Source organism: Rhincodon typus, chromosome 7, assembly GCF_021869965.1.
Source record: "Rhincodon typus isolate 14 chromosome 7, sRhiTyp1.1, whole genome shotgun sequence".
NCBI lineage: Eukaryota > Metazoa > Chordata > Chondrichthyes > Orectolobiformes > Rhincodontidae > Rhincodon > Rhincodon typus.
In genome coordinates, this window is record NC_063338.1 from 35,279,655 (window position 1) to 35,297,208 (window position 17,554).

At 39.4% G+C, this 17,554-nt stretch overlaps 1 protein-coding gene across 1 annotated transcript in view; it reads right to left on the reverse strand.

Moving 5' to 3' along the window:
* The window catches only part of itgav (integrin, alpha V), an 81,555-nt gene extending 64,316 nt beyond the window's left edge, over positions 1–17,239 (reverse strand). Inside the window, exons 1-8 of the mRNA XM_048598754.1 lie at positions 17,229–17,239; positions 16,278–16,383; positions 10,335–10,449; positions 5,691–5,752; positions 4,894–4,939; positions 4,467–4,592; positions 3,387–3,431; positions 1,408–1,451 (exon numbers count right to left, since the gene is read on the reverse strand). Coding sequence (XP_048454711.1) covers positions 1,408–1,451; positions 3,387–3,431; positions 4,467–4,592; positions 4,894–4,939; positions 5,691–5,752; positions 10,335–10,449; positions 16,278–16,383; positions 17,229–17,239 — 555 coding nt within the window. The remainder of the gene's footprint in view (positions 1–1,407; positions 1,452–3,386; positions 3,432–4,466; positions 4,593–4,893; positions 4,940–5,690; positions 5,753–10,334; positions 10,450–16,277; positions 16,384–17,228) is intronic.
* Between the last annotated feature and the right edge of the window lie 315 nt (positions 17,240–17,554).

Genomic DNA, 17,554 nt, shown 5'->3' on the forward strand with positions numbered 1-17,554 from the left:
ATATATCTGCAAATACAAATTCACCCCATAGATTTATATGTGTGCGCACGAGCAAGCGAGTGAGTGAATGTGGAAGAGAGAGAGTGCGAGTACTCTTTCTCTCTCTCTCTCTCTCTCTCTCTCTCACACACACACACCACTTATATTTGCAGACACATTTTGTTCAAAAAGCACAATTTATAGACAATGTGGAGTTTTATAAATTCCTACATTAGAAATAAAACCAGTCTGACTCCAAACCAAATCACAAACAAATTCTAAACAAGGCCTCATACCTGACATGTCTGACCTAAAATGTCACCTCTTCCTTCCAGTGATAAGACCTTCAGTTCTCTCAGGGCAGTGACTTAAAAGAAATTCAGGGATTTACATATACATTTTGATCAATTAAAAACTTCTAACTGATTAAAGACTTAATAGCATCTTAGGTTTGTTTAGTATATCCTCATCAGTTGCGTGAGACTTTGATCTTTCACTTATAAATTCTGTGTTCTGTGTGTTTCTTTCTCACTTTACCTGACGAAGGGGCTAAACTCTGAAAGCTTGTGTTTTCAAATAAACCTGTTGGACTATAACCTGGTATAACACGGTGTAGAGCTGGATGAACACAGCAGGCCAAGCAGCATCAGAGGAGCAGGAAAGCTGACGTTTCGGGTCGAGACCCTTCTTCAGAAAAAAATGGACTATAACCTGGTGCTGTGTGATTTCTGACCTCCCTACTATGGGAAGGATGATGCTAAACTTGAAAAGAGTTCAGAAAAGATTTACAAAGATGTCACTGCGATTGGAGTGTTTGAGCTACAAGGAGAGATTGAATAGGTTGGGGCTTTTTTCCCTGGAGTTGGAAGCTAAGGGGTGACTTTATAGAGTCCTAAAATCATGAGGGGCATGGAGAGGGTGAATAGCCAAGGTCTTTTCCCCAGAGCAGGGGAGTCCAAAATTAGACAGCACAAGTTTAATGTAAGAGGGTAAAGATTTAAAAGGGACTAGAGGGGCAACTTTTTCATGCAGAGGGTGGTAAGTGTATGGAACATACTGCCAGAGGAAGTGGTGGAGATGGGTACAATTACAACATTTAAAAGGCATCTGAATGGGTACATGAATAGGAAGGGTTCAGAGGGATATGGGCCAAAATCAGTTAAGGATATTTAGTTGGCCTGGACTAATTGGACCAAAGGGTCTGTTTCCATGCAGTATAACTCTATGAGGTGACAGGAGAGGTTGGGAGGGAGAGCCTTTCATGATTACCACAGTTGGTGCAGGAATTGAACCCATGTTGTTGGCTTCACTATATTACAAACCAACTGTCCAGCCAACTGAGCTAACCAAGGCCCCAGTTATTTTCTAGTAATCATAATTGTTTAGAACATTCCTAAAATACTGATATAAGAAATGAGCACTTCTTACATAGCCTAAGGATTTTGCTCCTCTTGGGATGCCAGTTACAAAATCTAAAGGAAAAAAAGTTTAACAACACATTAAAATCAAAATTGCTATAACAAAGTAAATTAACATAAGCACCATAGAATGTTTGCATACTAACATATTACACCACAGAATGACAGTATATAAAGACTTGGCTCACAATCACTCATTTAATCTCCTGCTTCTATCTGACAACACACATGTTCAGGCATAGTCCCACCACTGCCAATTTTACTTCTTGATATATCTAACAGGTCACCGAGTCTAGAAGAAAGCCCAAGTTGTTCAATATTTTAAACTTTCATACTTGTAAAAGAATGGACATTCTCAGTGACACAGAAATCATTTTACATAGTAAAGGAAAAGTGTAATTAAAGTGAATATTAGTCCATTCAAAAGTGAGAATGGGGACCTAATAATGGGAAACAAGAAAATAACAGAAGTGTTGAACAAGTATTGACTGAGATACTGAAATGTATTGATTACGTATCATCCAAAATTATCTGGATTCAGGAAAGGTCCCAGCAGATTAGAAACGAAAAAATGGAACACATCTGTTCGAGAACATAGGGAGACAGAATACAGGAAGAAAGAAACAGTCCAAACTATCTAACATCTGTGTTGCGGATAACGCTTGAATCATTGAGAAGAGAATCGCGGGACATGTAGAAAATCATATTATAACCAAATACAGTCAACATAGTCTTGTGAAAGGAAAACTGCGGTTGGCGAATTTCTTGGAGTTCTTTGTATTTGGACTTCCAAGAGGCATATCAAAAAGTGCCATGTGAAAAGTAAACACATGAGCTCTTATTATTTGGAGTAACATTTTATGCGCTTGGGCCAACATGTTAGCATGGTTAGAAGGCTGTTTGGTTAATAGGAAGCAGACAATCTGAATAAATGGGGGTTTTCCATTTGGCAAACTGTGGACGTGCATATAAACATATAAATTAGGAGCAGCTTTGGACCATTCGACTCCTCGAGCTTGCTCTGTCATTCAATAAGATAATGGCTGACCTGATTCCTACACATTCCCACCTGCTTCCTATTAGTTTTCACTCCTTTGCTTGTCAAGAATTTTTTTTTTTAATTCCCTCATGGAACGTGGGTGTCACTGGTTAGGTCAGCATTTATTGCACATTCCTAGCTGTCTTTGAGAAGTTAATGGTGAGCTGCTTTCTGGAATCCTGTGGTCCTATTTACCTCTATTTCAAGATATTCAAGGACTCTGTTTCTACAAGTTTCTGTAACTACTAGATTGCCACAGGGATCAGTGTTGGGCCTCAATAATTACCAATCTGTATGAGTGACTTAGAAGGAAAGACAGAGTGTATGCTTCCTAAATTTGCTCATGACAAAGATAGGTAGGAAAGAAAGTTATGTGGTGAACAACACGAGTCTGCAAATGGATATAAATAGATTAAATGACTGGGCAAAAATTCAACAGATGGAGTATAAATGTGAGAAAACTTCTCCACTTTTGCCAGGAAGAACAGAAAAGCAGAATATTATTTAAATAAAGAGAGAGCATAAGGGGGATCTGGCTTTTCTGATGCATGAAGCTAGCTTCCAGTTATAGCAAGTAATTAGGAAGTCAAACAAAATGTTGACCTTCATTTCAAGCAGATTAATGTTTAAAAGTAGAAGTGTTGATACAGTTCTATATGGCCTGAGGAAACCACAACTACAGTGCTGTTTGCAGATTTGGTCTCCTTTCTTCAGGGAAATAACTGCATTTGAAGCAGTTCAAGGAAGGCTCATGCCATCGATTCCTGGGATGAAGGGGTTTTCATTAGTTACATTTCCCTTACCACTAAACAGAACAATGCATTGCCATTGAATCTACCCCAACATCTTCCTGATGTTAGGGTGAGGGCAACTATCTGGTGTCGTAAGTCATTAAAACAAAGGTGTTGTTACCTTCCCACTGTCTTTAAATATCCAGAATCTTCACTTACCTTCTATGGAATCTTTGCTAAAGTTTCCCACAGCAACTGAATAGCCTAAAAGGAAATGGCAATGTTTAGAAGATTGGTCCAAATTGATGAGTGAATGGTGATAAATTTACAGTCTTTGATATGCAAACAATTCCCATATGATGAACCTATTGTCTGCACAATCAACATTGTGCTCGGACCCATTTCAGGCTCCTCTCGATAACTAGGCTTCAAATATGACAGTTACTCTAAGGGATATTTGCTACAGAAATATTACAAATCCATCAACTGTTCATTGGGAGATCAAACATACAAAATCACAGATGAGAAAGACTGTTACACATTACACTTTTTCTGATATTATCATTTTAAAACTCTCAATCATCAAATTGGGGGCAAATATATGTCTTACTTATGAACACAATAATATTTCCATTATTCAGTACAAAATCAAAAAGGTAATCTTAAGAAATACAGGGAAAACTGCCCCACTCAGTCCCCCTCTCCAACTGCTAAATAATGCCTATTTTTCTTGATGGTGTTAGTTTATCTGGAGGACCAGGGTTTGGAGGGGGGAGGGGGGGGGGAGGGGGTGCATGGAGAGGTTCCAGCACCAGCCATGGCCTACATTACTGTGCTTCGGATTTCTGGAGCTGCCAGCATCCGCTTGGATAGCTACTCACATTAGGGTGGCAGTATTTCCTCTGGCACTGAAGTTCTGGCAGAAAGCGATCTGGCAGTCAATCACCGGAAGGTCCAGCATGCTTTCTCACCCCTCCTCAGTCCCAAATAAAATGAAACCTCAAATGTGTCCTTGAAGTTCAAAAGATTTTCTTTTATAACTTGGCACAATGAAATTTTGTTTTGATGTTCTGCTGATTTCAATCCAAATCCTACACCAGATGCAATACTGGCCTTTCCTGCCTGTCTTTGCAACATGTTCCAGCAGCTATCAATTCTAACAAAACGTCAAATTAACTTGCTGTAAGATCTTCATTTTGAAATGATTTTAAATTGTATAACAAGTTCAATAAACCCATGTTGTTAAGCTCAATCATGTTTGTTCCTGTCGCACTATTTGAAAAGTAAGGCCCGACTTACCAAGGTAGCTGTCATCAAATGCAGCATTCGCTCCACGGGTTGAAATTTGTTGGGGATACGTTGTGATAATCTCTGATGAATTGTACATTGTCACAATTTCCTGAATTTCATCAGAGATTAACTGACCTGCAGAATTATAAAAAAGTGAACAATATACAAAAATGCTTCAGCACTACATCAAAACAGCTACAAAATCTAATTCAATACTTAATATGATAAATCTGTACTAATAGCTACAGTATTAGTTGAGAAAAACATAGTTTTCTCATGATTTTTTCAATGTTAGGTTAAATTTTAATATCATGCCTCAAGCATCAAAACAAACCAAAGGAGGCCAATAGTAAATAGTCAAGAAAACAATTAGTTTAGGTCTACAACGCATACATGCACAATGTTTTATTATAACAAAGCAGAATTGTAGTTTTACCTTGCCAATAAAAACTTCCAGGTCCCCCAAGAACCACTCTACCAGCCTGTAATTTGTGAAGGAATAAAACCTATGAGACTTGATCTTTTAAATAGCTATTATCATGTGGTATTATACATTTAAACACTCCTGGCAGGGCATACGCCATATTGTCCCAGGCAAAGGGAGTTTTATCATCTGAATATGGGTTCAAATTTATGGAAGTGACATTGTGACGAATACTCTCAAATGTAGCACTTAACCTGCAAACAAAATTTAAATCAACTGGACTGTAAAATGACTCAGTCAATAAATGACGAGAAATTTCCAAATGCAATTCTTGGAAGATGCCATTTTAGTTAATATGAAGAATGAAATCAAATTTTTCTTAGAAATAAGACAAGATGGTAAACGATGCAAATAAATTACTGACAGATTCTGTGAGATGTCTGTGCAAACCCACTGCTGGTAATTAAATTTTGAAAAGTTTGCAGAGTCAAAACAAATGCTTGATGAGGACATAGAAAAATATTGAGACAAAAAAAAAAGTGGCTGCAGGAAGGAAACTGTTCCAGAAAGGAAGTCAATGCAGACATAAGCTTTCGTACACAGACAAATCATTAAGAAAAAAACACCATGAGAAAGTAACACATGTAAGGCAATTTATATGTACATGGCAAATATTGCTCATAGTTATTTGAAAGAATCATCTATGCTGATGGGTCATAAACATCTAGAGAAAAGATACACTGCATTTTACGGGCTTAATCAGATTTAGCCAAAACACATTTAAAATAAAAAGCACATTCTCTTCCTACCATTGTAAAGTCAATGCTGAAACCTCCCTGACAAAATCCTTGACCATCAGCTCCAGTTTTACCTTAGAAAAAGAAAAACATGAGGCACGAGTTATTGTTGAGATATGCTTTTAAAATGATTTCATATTGCTAACATTAATTTTTCACTGGAAGGGCAGGGTAACATGAACAAGAAACTGCCATCTTCTAGATAAAGTTAGGTCAGATCAGCAGCTAAAATATTGCAAATTTGAAAAGTGAACCCAAGTCACCACAAAATGTCCCACTTCCAATTTTAACAAACAGCCATCACAGAAGGCAGTTGGTCAAAAAATACCTTTTAAAGCTCGGTGCCTATTTCCATTTCAACAAGGTTTCTATTCTTAGATTTCTGGGGTAAAAGAAAACTGGAAAAAACTAGCAAAGTCTCTTATGAACCATGAGGAGCAGGACTGTTGCTCCAGGACTAACATCCTCACTTCTTCTCCTCCCCACCTCCTCTGCTTTCCCTCACCATGCCAGAACTCCACAATTCTCAATTTCCTGCCTCTGGAACAACTAAACAATTTCATGTGCATATAGACAGCTAGATAGGTAATGGCAATATGTCACTCCCATCACCAGATCCAAGATTATGTCTTAAATGGAGACCTCCAATAGTTGGCCACACACACACTAAAAAGTTTAAGCTGTGAGTAAAAGAGAAGACGTGCTACACTGTCAGAAGTGCCATCTTTCTGCGGAGAAGTTAAACAAAAGGCCGAGTTTACTTTCTCAGGGTGATACAAAAGATCTGTTATACTATTTCAAATACAGGGGGTTCTGCCATAACACAATAGTTGTATTCCTGTGCAACATCACGTTTTAGAAAATTACACTCTAGAAATAACAGGGCCTATTGCAAAAGTGGGTCAGACCACCAAAGAAATATCACTCAAAAATCACTCAAAAGCCTAACACAAATGATAGCACAGTTTAAATAAATATTTAACTCATATCTAATAATGGGATAAAAGTAAATTTAACACCATATCTTGAAAAAACGTCAAGATGACTTGATGGGGGAGGAGGATTTGAGGTTGCTCTGTTGTTAATGCAGGATCTGAGAGTTGTCATCATCATAATCACCACCTTCAAGGGCAGTTGTGGTTACAGGGTTAGGGAGAAAAATAGTTAATCCAGAAATGGATGGCTATGGTTCGTTGTCTTCTGACTGTTTCTTGGTGGTTGGCTTAAAAAAAATCATCCAGTTTTTGCTACTTTGCCCTTTTTCTTCGCTCATGAAGCTGTTCATAGGGTGCCAAATAAGATCTTATTCCACGAACTGCTACCCTGTTGTGTTCTGCATTTCAAGTCTTGTCCTCTCACAGCTGCAACTGGTTCTTAATTTCCCTCAGGAAAGAAGACAAAACAGAAGTGGAAAGCTCTCGTGGTGCTACATCCTGAATTTCATCTTCTTCATCTCCAGCTTCCACTTTCCCCTCAGCGACAAGTTGTTGCAGATCAGCTTTACAGAGGTCTTAACAGTGGGACTCAAGCAGCATCTTGAACATTCTCACTCTCCACTTCTTCAAATCCAACTTACTTTGCACGATCAACACAATGTTCTTTGATTCTTGGGAGCTCCTCTGACCGATCTAAGGTTTTAAAATCTTGAAAAAAATCTGGGAGAAGCTTCTAACAAACTGCATGCAAGCACTCCTTACTGACATCACCCCAGGCCTCCACGATAATGTCAATTGCATTCTTGATGTTAAACCTATTCCAAAATTGAAGAGCACTGTCCTTATCCCCCTCAGTGGCTGCAATCAGCCTCTTAAATGTGCACCTTAAACAATAAGCTTTAAAAGCTGTTATTGCACCCTGGTCCATGGGTTGAAGGAGAGAGGTTGTGTTTGGGGGTAGAAATAGCACTTAGATGTTTTCAGGAAGCTCACCAATGGTGGGAGGATGGCTTGGTGCATTATCTAGGAAGAGGAGAATTTTGAAATCCACATGCTTTTTTTTCTGCAATACCTTCTAAAAACTCTTCCAAAACATCAACAGTAAAGTCACCGATGGAATTGTGTTATAGCCAACACAAGTTTGCATTTTAGAAATGGCGTCCCCTATTCATCAGTCTCATTATAGCCAATTCACATTGCCGGATCACACGTTATAGCAGAACACCGGGTAGGATATCACCGTTGCCCAGGCCAACATTCTTTAAATCAACAACATTTTCATTATCACACAATGCATTGTTTTAAATTTATTCTTTCACAGGACATAACAATTGCTGGCTGGCAGCATTTATTGTCTATCCTAATTTGCCTTAGAAAGGTGGTGGCGAGTTGCCGTCTTGAAGTATTGGAGCCGAGGTGGGGTAGGAACACCTACAGTGCAGTTAAGTTGTGAGTTCCAGGATTGTGTCCCAGCGACAGTCAAGAAGCAGTAACGTAACTCCAAAATAGTTTCTTTGTAAGGGATCTTGCAGGTGGTCGTGCTCCCAATCATCTGTCCATCTTGGATTGAGGTTGCAGTTTGAAAGCTACTACCTAAGGACCCTTGATGAGTTGCTGTGGTGCATCTTGTAGATGGTACACATTGCTGTCACTGTGTGTTGCTAGTGGAGAGAATAAATGTTTAAGGTCATGGGTGGGGTACCAATCAAGTGGGCTGCTTTGTCATGGATGGGGTCCCGCTCTTTGAGCATCAATGGAGCTGCACTCATCCAGGCAAGTGAAAAAGTTTTCAATCACTCTCCTGAGTTGTGCCTTGTCAACATATTTTGGATGTCAGCAGGTGAGTTATCTACCACAGAATTCTGAGCTTCTTAACTATTCCTGTAGCCACAGTAATTACGTGACTGGTTAATGATAACTCCCAGGATGTTGAAAGCGTGGGATTTAGCAATAACAATTCCATTAAATGTCATGGGAAGGTGGTTAGATTCTGCCTTGCATTTGGCTGGTGTGAATCTTTTGACCAGGTCTTACAGCCAATGAACATGGACTCCCTCAGTATCTGAAGAGTTGCAAATGTTGTAGAACATTGTGCATTCAACAGCAAACACCCTCAATTCTGACCAAATGAAGTAAGCAAGTCACTGATGAAGCAGCTGAGGATTCTTAAGCTTAGGATGTGAGAGGGTTTGTCATAAACAAATTTGCTTGTGTTTACTATATTAAAATAGAAGCTTTTACTTTGAAAGGGCTTCATTTAGCTGTGAAGTGCTTTGGGACACACTGAGGTTATGAAAACATCTACATAACTGGATGTCTTTTTTTATATAACAGGACAAAATTCCTGATCTCAGTCACAGTTTAGCATCAGAGCAGTGTTCAACTGTTGCCAACCAAAAAGAATTGGGATTATACTGGGCTGCACTCATGTCCCTCTTAGAAGTCCATGAACAAAAAGCTGGTCAATACAACTGATTTGAATGAAGGGCAATTTGGTGCTGCAGAACCTCCATGTGGGTGAATGTTGCTTCTGTACTTTTCCAAAGAAGTAGTTTGAAACATTTCTGATTGGGCCTAATAACATCTGTTAGTGCTTAAAAGAAACTGCACTATGTATTCAATCAAATAATTTGTTATAGACTCAACTTTCATTTGTGAAGAGCCTATTCACATGGGGATCAGATGAGATAACTACCGTTACATGGGAATGCAAGCAGGGAATTTGACCCTAATGACCAGAGATTGCAACTACAGCTGAACATTTTATCTTGAAACCATCATAACACTGCAGTATACTAGGTGCAAATAACTCTCAGCAATTTTGGCAGCTTACTTGTTTTTTCCATAAAAGTCGATGGGAATACTTTTAAAGCAAATTTTGACATTAATCACGAATGATCCAGTGCTAATTAACTATTAAATTGCAAAGTAGAATCAAGCAGAATGCAGGCAGTTAACAATCCAAGTTAAAATGATTACTTCTTTACTAGTTTAACTGTGTTTCAATGACTATTTCAAGTCAGCTCCCATAAGATGGATGAGTGGGAACAAGATGGGCAAAATCTAACAAAAAAAAGTATACCCCACACCCACTGCCTTCCATCACTGCAGCCAACTGTTACAAATGGATGCCATGTTGATTTCTTGCACTGACAAGTTCAGGAGCCTCATCTATTCAGCAGTTATTTTTCATACAAAGAATAACTTCTATTAGCCCTAAATACACACTTTATTTTCCAACATTTTGAATCCATAGGCCATTACAAATTTTCAAGACCATATATTAGGCAGAAAATACAAGTAAGACAGTTGGAAGAGAGAACTTAAACTGAAATGTGAAGTCCCATTAGGAAGTTTTGTTTTGCATGTGCTTTCCAGCCACTGACATTGATGGAAAATTATTGTCTACGCACTCCTGAATTTCTAAGGAGCTGCTGACAGAATGGCTCACCTCAATCATGCATTGGACCTCAAAGCCTTACCTCCATAAGATTTAACAAGTAATAAAGCGTTGCTAGTGTTTAAAAAAGTTCACATTCACTAGAAATATAACAGTAAAAATGTTTCTGACCAGCTTTTGAAATTGGCTTTAATAAAGGATCCTCTTGGTCATAATCAACTTCTCAAACAGGTTTGGTGTTTATGCAATGATAGAAAATCAGCAATTGAATTCTAAAGTAGTATCCATGAAGGTGTAGTGAAAAGTCATCCTCCAACTAACCTGATCGACATGGTGCATATTCCACTATCTTTTCCCCATCTGCAAGGAAGCAGGTACCCACTGGTTCACGCTCTTGGCGACTTAAGGTTCTCCAATGATAACGAGGAGCACAAGCCTGGACAAACACAAATATAAGTGAAGGCTAGGACACTCCAGCACTTCATTATCAATAAGCTAAGCAACATCCAACTTTAGGTTCTTAACTTGAATATTACACAGCAGTAATTCTATAAGTGGAAACATTTGACAGCAGAATACTTTAAAATATTTTTACAAACAAATGGATGCCACACAAAGGAAACCTCCTCAACTGTAAGGCAGCAATGTATTTTTTTTAAATGATTTATCTTCCTTCAAAAGGCACTATTACTGATGGGGTAAGAGAGAAGTACTGAAATCTATGTTTCCTTCTTACTGTCTGTAAACATTAGGCTTTTGAAAAGGAAGATGTGTATATTTCTTCACCTAAAAGTGCATGGACAATTTCAATAACCAGCAATAAAACTGTTTCACAAGTTTTAAGTAAAGAAGATTATATCCTCATATGCTCATCCCAAGAATCTAATGCTACGTCACTCATTGTCACAGTTACACATAAACACAATCAAGGAATATACAGTTGAATAGAATAGTGTGCGGTTGCAAGTTTAAACTGAGTTACTCATAACCCAAGGGATTGGCCTGATCTAGAAAAGCCCCTCTTGCAGGTTTGATGAATAAGATGCCTAAACCCTTAATGTGTAGTTTAGGAAGGTAACATACCACACATCATAAAATATTCAATTTCCAAATATGGTGCTGGCCTTAAGTTGAACGACCACTGCCTGGCTTATTGTTTTATGGTTTGAAGACATTTCCGTCTTTGGTTGGGAGATGGCTGCATCTCCTGGCATTTATCAAAATGATATTCAAGTAAGCAAATGGGTTTTGGGAGGTCTCAGGAGTTGAGTACTTACATCTGCAATGTGGTTTATTGTCCTTCTAATACAGTGGGGCTAGTTTTGAATTCATCAAAAGATAGAAAATAGGAGCAGAAGGAGCTGTTGCCCTAAAAGTCCCCAATGTCTCCAGGTCACATGAAGTCTCATGGCATCAGGCTAAACAAAGTCAAAAGGCAAGGAAACCTTCTGTGGATAACCAGCTAACATCCCCACATCAGCTGATTAATCAGGACTCCTCAATGCTAAACAGCAATTGGAAGAAGACTGAAGGCAGTAATAACACTAATATACTCTGGATGGGAGACTTCAATATCATCGCCAAGAGTTCCAACACTGAATTAACTGAACGAGTCCCAAGAAGCGGAGCTGATAGACTGCATCTACTGCAGTTGACAACAAAAACAATATGTGGAAAATCTACTTGACATCGTCCTCACCAATCTACCACCAATCGTTTAATTCCAAATTTTACTGAATTCAAATTTCACTGTTGAACCCATGTCTCCAGGGCATTAGCCTGGGTTGCTACAAGTCCATTATCACTATGCCAACAGCACTCCCACTTACGAGAAGTCGAGTCACAAGTCAGCAAGACTCCTTTGACACACCTTCCAAACCAATAACCTCTAATGACTAGAAGATGAAGGGCAGCAGGTACATGGAAACAAGCAGGTAGATAAAAAGGAACCAGTAATTATAATACATTTGAATTTCCAAAAGGTGTTGTACTGGGTACTGCACATAAATCTGCCGCATAATGTAAAAGTTGATGGTGTTGGGAATAGCATATTAACATGGATAAAGGATTGGCTAACGAATAGAAGACAGAGTTGACGTAAAGGAGATATTTTCAAGATGATAATCTGTAATTAATGTTGATACACAGGGTGAGAGCTGGAGGCGCAATTATTTACAATATATATTAATGACTGGGATGACAGAAGCGAATATACTATTGCCAAGTTTGCAGACGACACAAAAATAGTTGTGAAAGCAAGTTTGACTATAACACAAAAGTCATACCACGAGATATGACGACAGATTAAGTGAATGGGCAAAACCATGGCAGATTGAATATAAGGTAGGAAAACATGGCAGGAAGATTAGAAGAGCTGAAATAGTATTTAAATGGAGGAAGACAGCAGCACAGAGGGATTAGAGGTTCCTTGTACATGTATCAAAAATACTAATTTCCAAGTTCAGCAGGTAATAAGGAAGGCAAATGGAATGTTGGCCTTTATTTGAAAGGGAATGGAGTATTAAAAATAGGGAGGTTTCAGTAAAACTACACAAAGTGTTAGTCAGACCATGCCTGGAATACTCGGAATAGTTTTGGGTCTCTTATCTAAACGGAAAGATAAACTGGTATTGGACAGTCCAGAGAAGATTTACGGGGTTATCCTGGGCATGGGGGGGTGGGGGGATTTTCTGATAAGGAGAGGCTTAGTTTGTACTTATTAAAATTTGGACGAATAAAAGGATACCTTATTGACATGTACAAGATTCTGAGGGGGGGTTGACAAGGTCGATGTGGAGAGGTTGTTTCCCTCTGTAGGAGCATCTAGGAGGGAGGGCAATATACAGAGGAAGGGGTCACTCACTTAAGACAGAGATGAGGAAGACATTTTCTCTCCAAGGATGACGAAACTGAAATTCTTTACTGATTAAGGCTGTCAAGACTAGTCATTGCGTATTTTAAAAGCCGAAGTAGAGTTGGAATCAGAAGGAAAATCATGGGTAACAGGGATAAAGCAGAAAAAAGTGAAGCTGAGGATTATTAAATCAGCCACAATGTCACAGAATGGTGGGAGACTTGGTGGCCGGAATGGATCACTTCTGTTCCTATATCTTATGGGAATACCACCACCTGCAAGTTCCCCTCAAAGCAACAGAATACCCTTATTTGGAACTACATGGCTGTCCCTCCGCTGTTGCTGGGTCAAATTCCTGGAACTCCCTTTCTAACAGCACCATCCCTACATCCCAAGGATTGAAGTGGTCTAAGAAGGGAGCTCACCACTAACTTCTCCAGGGCAATTAGGGATGGGTAATAAATGCTGGTATAGCCCATGACCACAACACAGGGATTTTTTGTTTTAAAAAAGCTTCTGCTCCGTTTTGCTGTTGCCACGTAGACTCAGAAGCATTTCCACTGTAGCCCCATACTTAGCACCTTTTGCACAGAGAGGTCACGTTACCCCTTTGGCCCCCATGAAAGTGTGCCACAAATTTTAGCAAATTCAAGAATCATCAAAACATCTCAAAGCTCATGTCAAATGTTACTTCCAGACAGTTTGTCGTAGAAAGAATCCCAAAAACATTATCTTCGCTGTAAGCTGGGTGCACAGCTCTTTAAATAATACTACACTGCAAGTTCTAGCTTCATGCTCTTGTTCGCAGTCTGAACAGCAAAGAAGCTGTCTACACATTCATTGACCAAATTTGGAATTCTGGCATCATACTGTCTATTCAAAGTTTTCCAGCCTATGCATAGGATGCACATACTTGGACCCTTCTTTTCATAGCAATGTGGCATAAGCTGCTGGGAAAGTAACCGGCTGCTCACAGCTGACAGGTGCAGTGTCACCATAATGTTGCAATATTGTGCCATTTGTCCTCACAAGGGGCACTCTGATGCTAAAGTAACGTATGTCTGTGGCAGGGGAATTTTTAAGGGCGCAGACAAGCAGGGTTACATTCTCTTCCACACAACCTGTCATGGATCCAATAACAGGAAGACTGCTCAGCTATGTTGTAATAGCAAAATGAACAGGATAATTCACTTCATTAGTCTCTTCCCAAACGTTTTGGAGGTAAATGATTCATTGATAATTCCATCGAAAGCCACCTACACATTCCTGTTCAGTTTCAGTTCCGCCAGATCCGTTTGGACTCCAGCTTTAACCCAAACACAGAAGCAAGAGCTGAATTCTGGGAAATTAGGGTAGCTGCCCACAACCTAATGGTATAATTGCTCTCAGTTTGACATTCAGACTGATCCAAGTGAAAAGTGATCAAAATCTTCACTGACAAAGAAAAAACAATTCAGAGTTCTGGAATTGATCATTGCAGCTCCTGGACATGACTTCAGAAGTTTCTCAGAGAAGCATCCTCAGCTTTGATTTGTGATATGTTTCAGTACAATATTCCCTCCATCAAAGATTGGGAATGAAGCTGTTATCTGACAAAACCATTCTATTCACAATTCCTTCGAAAAATGAAACAGTCCATGTCAGCCTACAGCAGATCTAATAAGTGACAAGTCATAATCACGCCCATTACAAACAATCTCTATCAAGAAATAACACAATTGTCTGGTAAATATCCGTGATGCCACTAGGAATCTCACACCCATCCCAATCAATATCCTGGGGAATACCAGTGGCCAGAAATAGGACTAAAGATATCAACAAAATTATTGGAACAGATATACAAAAGCTAGATGCTCTATTTTGAACATTTCAACTATGGACCCAATCATTATCCTCCCTCCAAAGCCTCTTCTCCATTTGCAAGATGGAATATTTTATGGCTAATAACAAAGGTGGAATTCACTTATATACTTTAATGTAAATATTGAACTTCCTGCCACAGCGGTTGAAGCAGAAGGGATGGGTTTGATGTATTTGTGAAGGAGCAAAGGGAAAATAGGAGTGAAGCTTAAGAAGTAGGAATTAGAATGGTAAGAGGATTGGATAGAGTATAAACGCCAACATAAAGCAGTCTCATCATATTTCCTGTAATTCTGCATCTTAACACATCCAGACAGAATAACAGTTAAGCAGTTGAACACCTTCCAAAAGACAGAACATGATGATCAATCAGCACCACTGCCACTAGACTCAACATCAACTTCCACCCACCCACACCTGCATTATCGCGACTGTAGTATATTCTATTTTGAGGATGCACTTCAAAGTTCCTCTTTATTTTCATTCACAAGAGGTTGGTGTCATTGACTGGCCAGCATTTATTGTCCATCCCTAATTGTCCTAAAGGGTATTAGTGAACAAGATTGATTTTTCTGACAATCGGCGATGGATTCATGGCCATCATTTGACTCTTAATTCACGATTTTTTGGTTGAATTCAAATTCCACCATGTGTCACGGTGGGATTTGAAACTGGGTCCCCAGAACACATCCTGAATCTTTAGGTTAACTGTCCAGCAATAATACAACTAGATGTCACCTTCCCATCGCTTCTATGATATCTACCACACTGGGAATACCATCATCTCAAAGTCATAATCCATTCTGACATGCATGTAAACCATCATTCTGTCATGATCAACGGATAAATATCCTCACATTTCATCCATAATACCATCATTTCAGAACCACTTCAGCAAGAGTTGCAGCACATCAAGACAGTAGCTCACTACTGCCGTCTCAGGGCAACTAGTGATGATACATAAATATAGACATGCCACCCACACACAATGATCCCAAGATTAACCCCGGTGTCTCTCCTAATTAAATTCTCAGTTATGGTGGCAATAGGTGAATGGAATGGAATATCAAGCAGGAATCCTACTGATGATTGCTATTGAACGATACATGTTGGCACATATATCTATGTGAAAAATTCCCCTCCTTCCCTGCCTGTATGATTGAAGGTATTATTTTTCTCATTTAGTCTCATGTAAATCATTTAGACATCAGATGGTGTCTGGCATCCTCAAAAACTGTACGTGAGCAGCAAAGTATAATGCTGAAGCATAAGGTGGACAACAGAAGGTAAGTCAATCAGAAAAAGGAGGGAAGCTTTAACTTCAAAATCACTCTTTCAAATAATTCTAAAGTTCTAATATAACCTTTAAATTAATTAAGTCCCAATGCTTTACACAACTTCTCAGATGCCAGTGCAGTTTAACAGCATCACTTGCCATACATGTTGTTTATTTTAAATGTAACCAAGAACAGGAGTTAAGCAATGGTTAAGTAATTTCAGATGTACATAAACATTCAATAATAACACTATCAAATGAATGCCTCACTCACCAGAATTTTGTTGCCCTGAGTTCTCACGGATGCTCCAAACCATTGATAGGATTTAAATTCCAGCAGATCATCTGGGCTTAGAAATCTGTTACCTGCAGGAATATAAATACATATACATATTATGTTTAGAAGTCATTAAAATTCTTGTGCACGATATTGAAACTCAAAATTCCCTCCATGGTTATGAACTTTACAGATAATCCAAAAGGACAACTTTATATTCAAGGATACAACACCTTTAATTATTTCGTTCCAGAAGATTGGTGTTGCACACCACAACCTAAACATCATGAGACACATCACAGAGACATTGCAAAAGAGATATTAAGACAGATGAACAGTCAAAGGTTTTATCCAAGAGGTATGTTCTAGTGACTAAGGAATGGAGGAGGGATTGAAATTGGAGATGATCAAAAGGCAGGACTTGGGAATAGCTTAGATTTATTTACTTGTCATATGTACTAAGTATAGGAATACATAAGTACAGTGAAAAGTGTACAAAGTTGCCAATCACTGGCACCGACCTGGTTACAAAAGCCAGAATTAAGAGATTTAACACAGCCAAGGTAAGCAAGAAATGTCCAGATCTCAGAGGCCCAAGTTCCATCTCCACAAAAGGTGCAGGCACCGCTCCGATCGCTAGGACACCCAGGAGGCTGCCGCCGCCACCATGTGAAAGGTCCGGTCTCGCCACTGCCACCGCCGCCTCACCGGCCCGCTCTCGCCACCGTCGCCGCCACTCCAGCCCACACTCGATCTGCCATCACTGCAGGACATGGCCAGTGTGCTCAGCTCCTGCCATGCAGTTCCCAGTCACAACCAGACTCCTTGAGCAAGTAGTTAAAAGGGCTGGGTGGTGGGGGGGGCAATAGAATTACTGCACAGAGGAGCAAGAAGAGAAAAAGAAAGGGAATCGGCGAGCAGAGTAGAGCTCTGAATGCAGCGACTTACCCTGCTGCCATCCTATCGGATAGAGCTTGGAGGATGGCAGGTATCTTGGACAGATGGGAGGAGATTACAGAATTATATAGGGACCACTCCATAGAGGGATTTGAAAATAAGAATGAGAATTTAAAACTCAAGGTACTATTTAATCAAGAGCAAATGCAGGTCAGCAAATACGAAGATGATGGATGAATAGCATTTGGTGCACTTTAGGACATAGGGAAACGTTTGGATGACTTCAGGTTCATGGCAGGTAGAACAGGAGAGGCTCGGCAAGAGTGTATGAAATCTGGGGATTGTAAAGGCATACTTAGCAGAAGAATTGAAGCAAG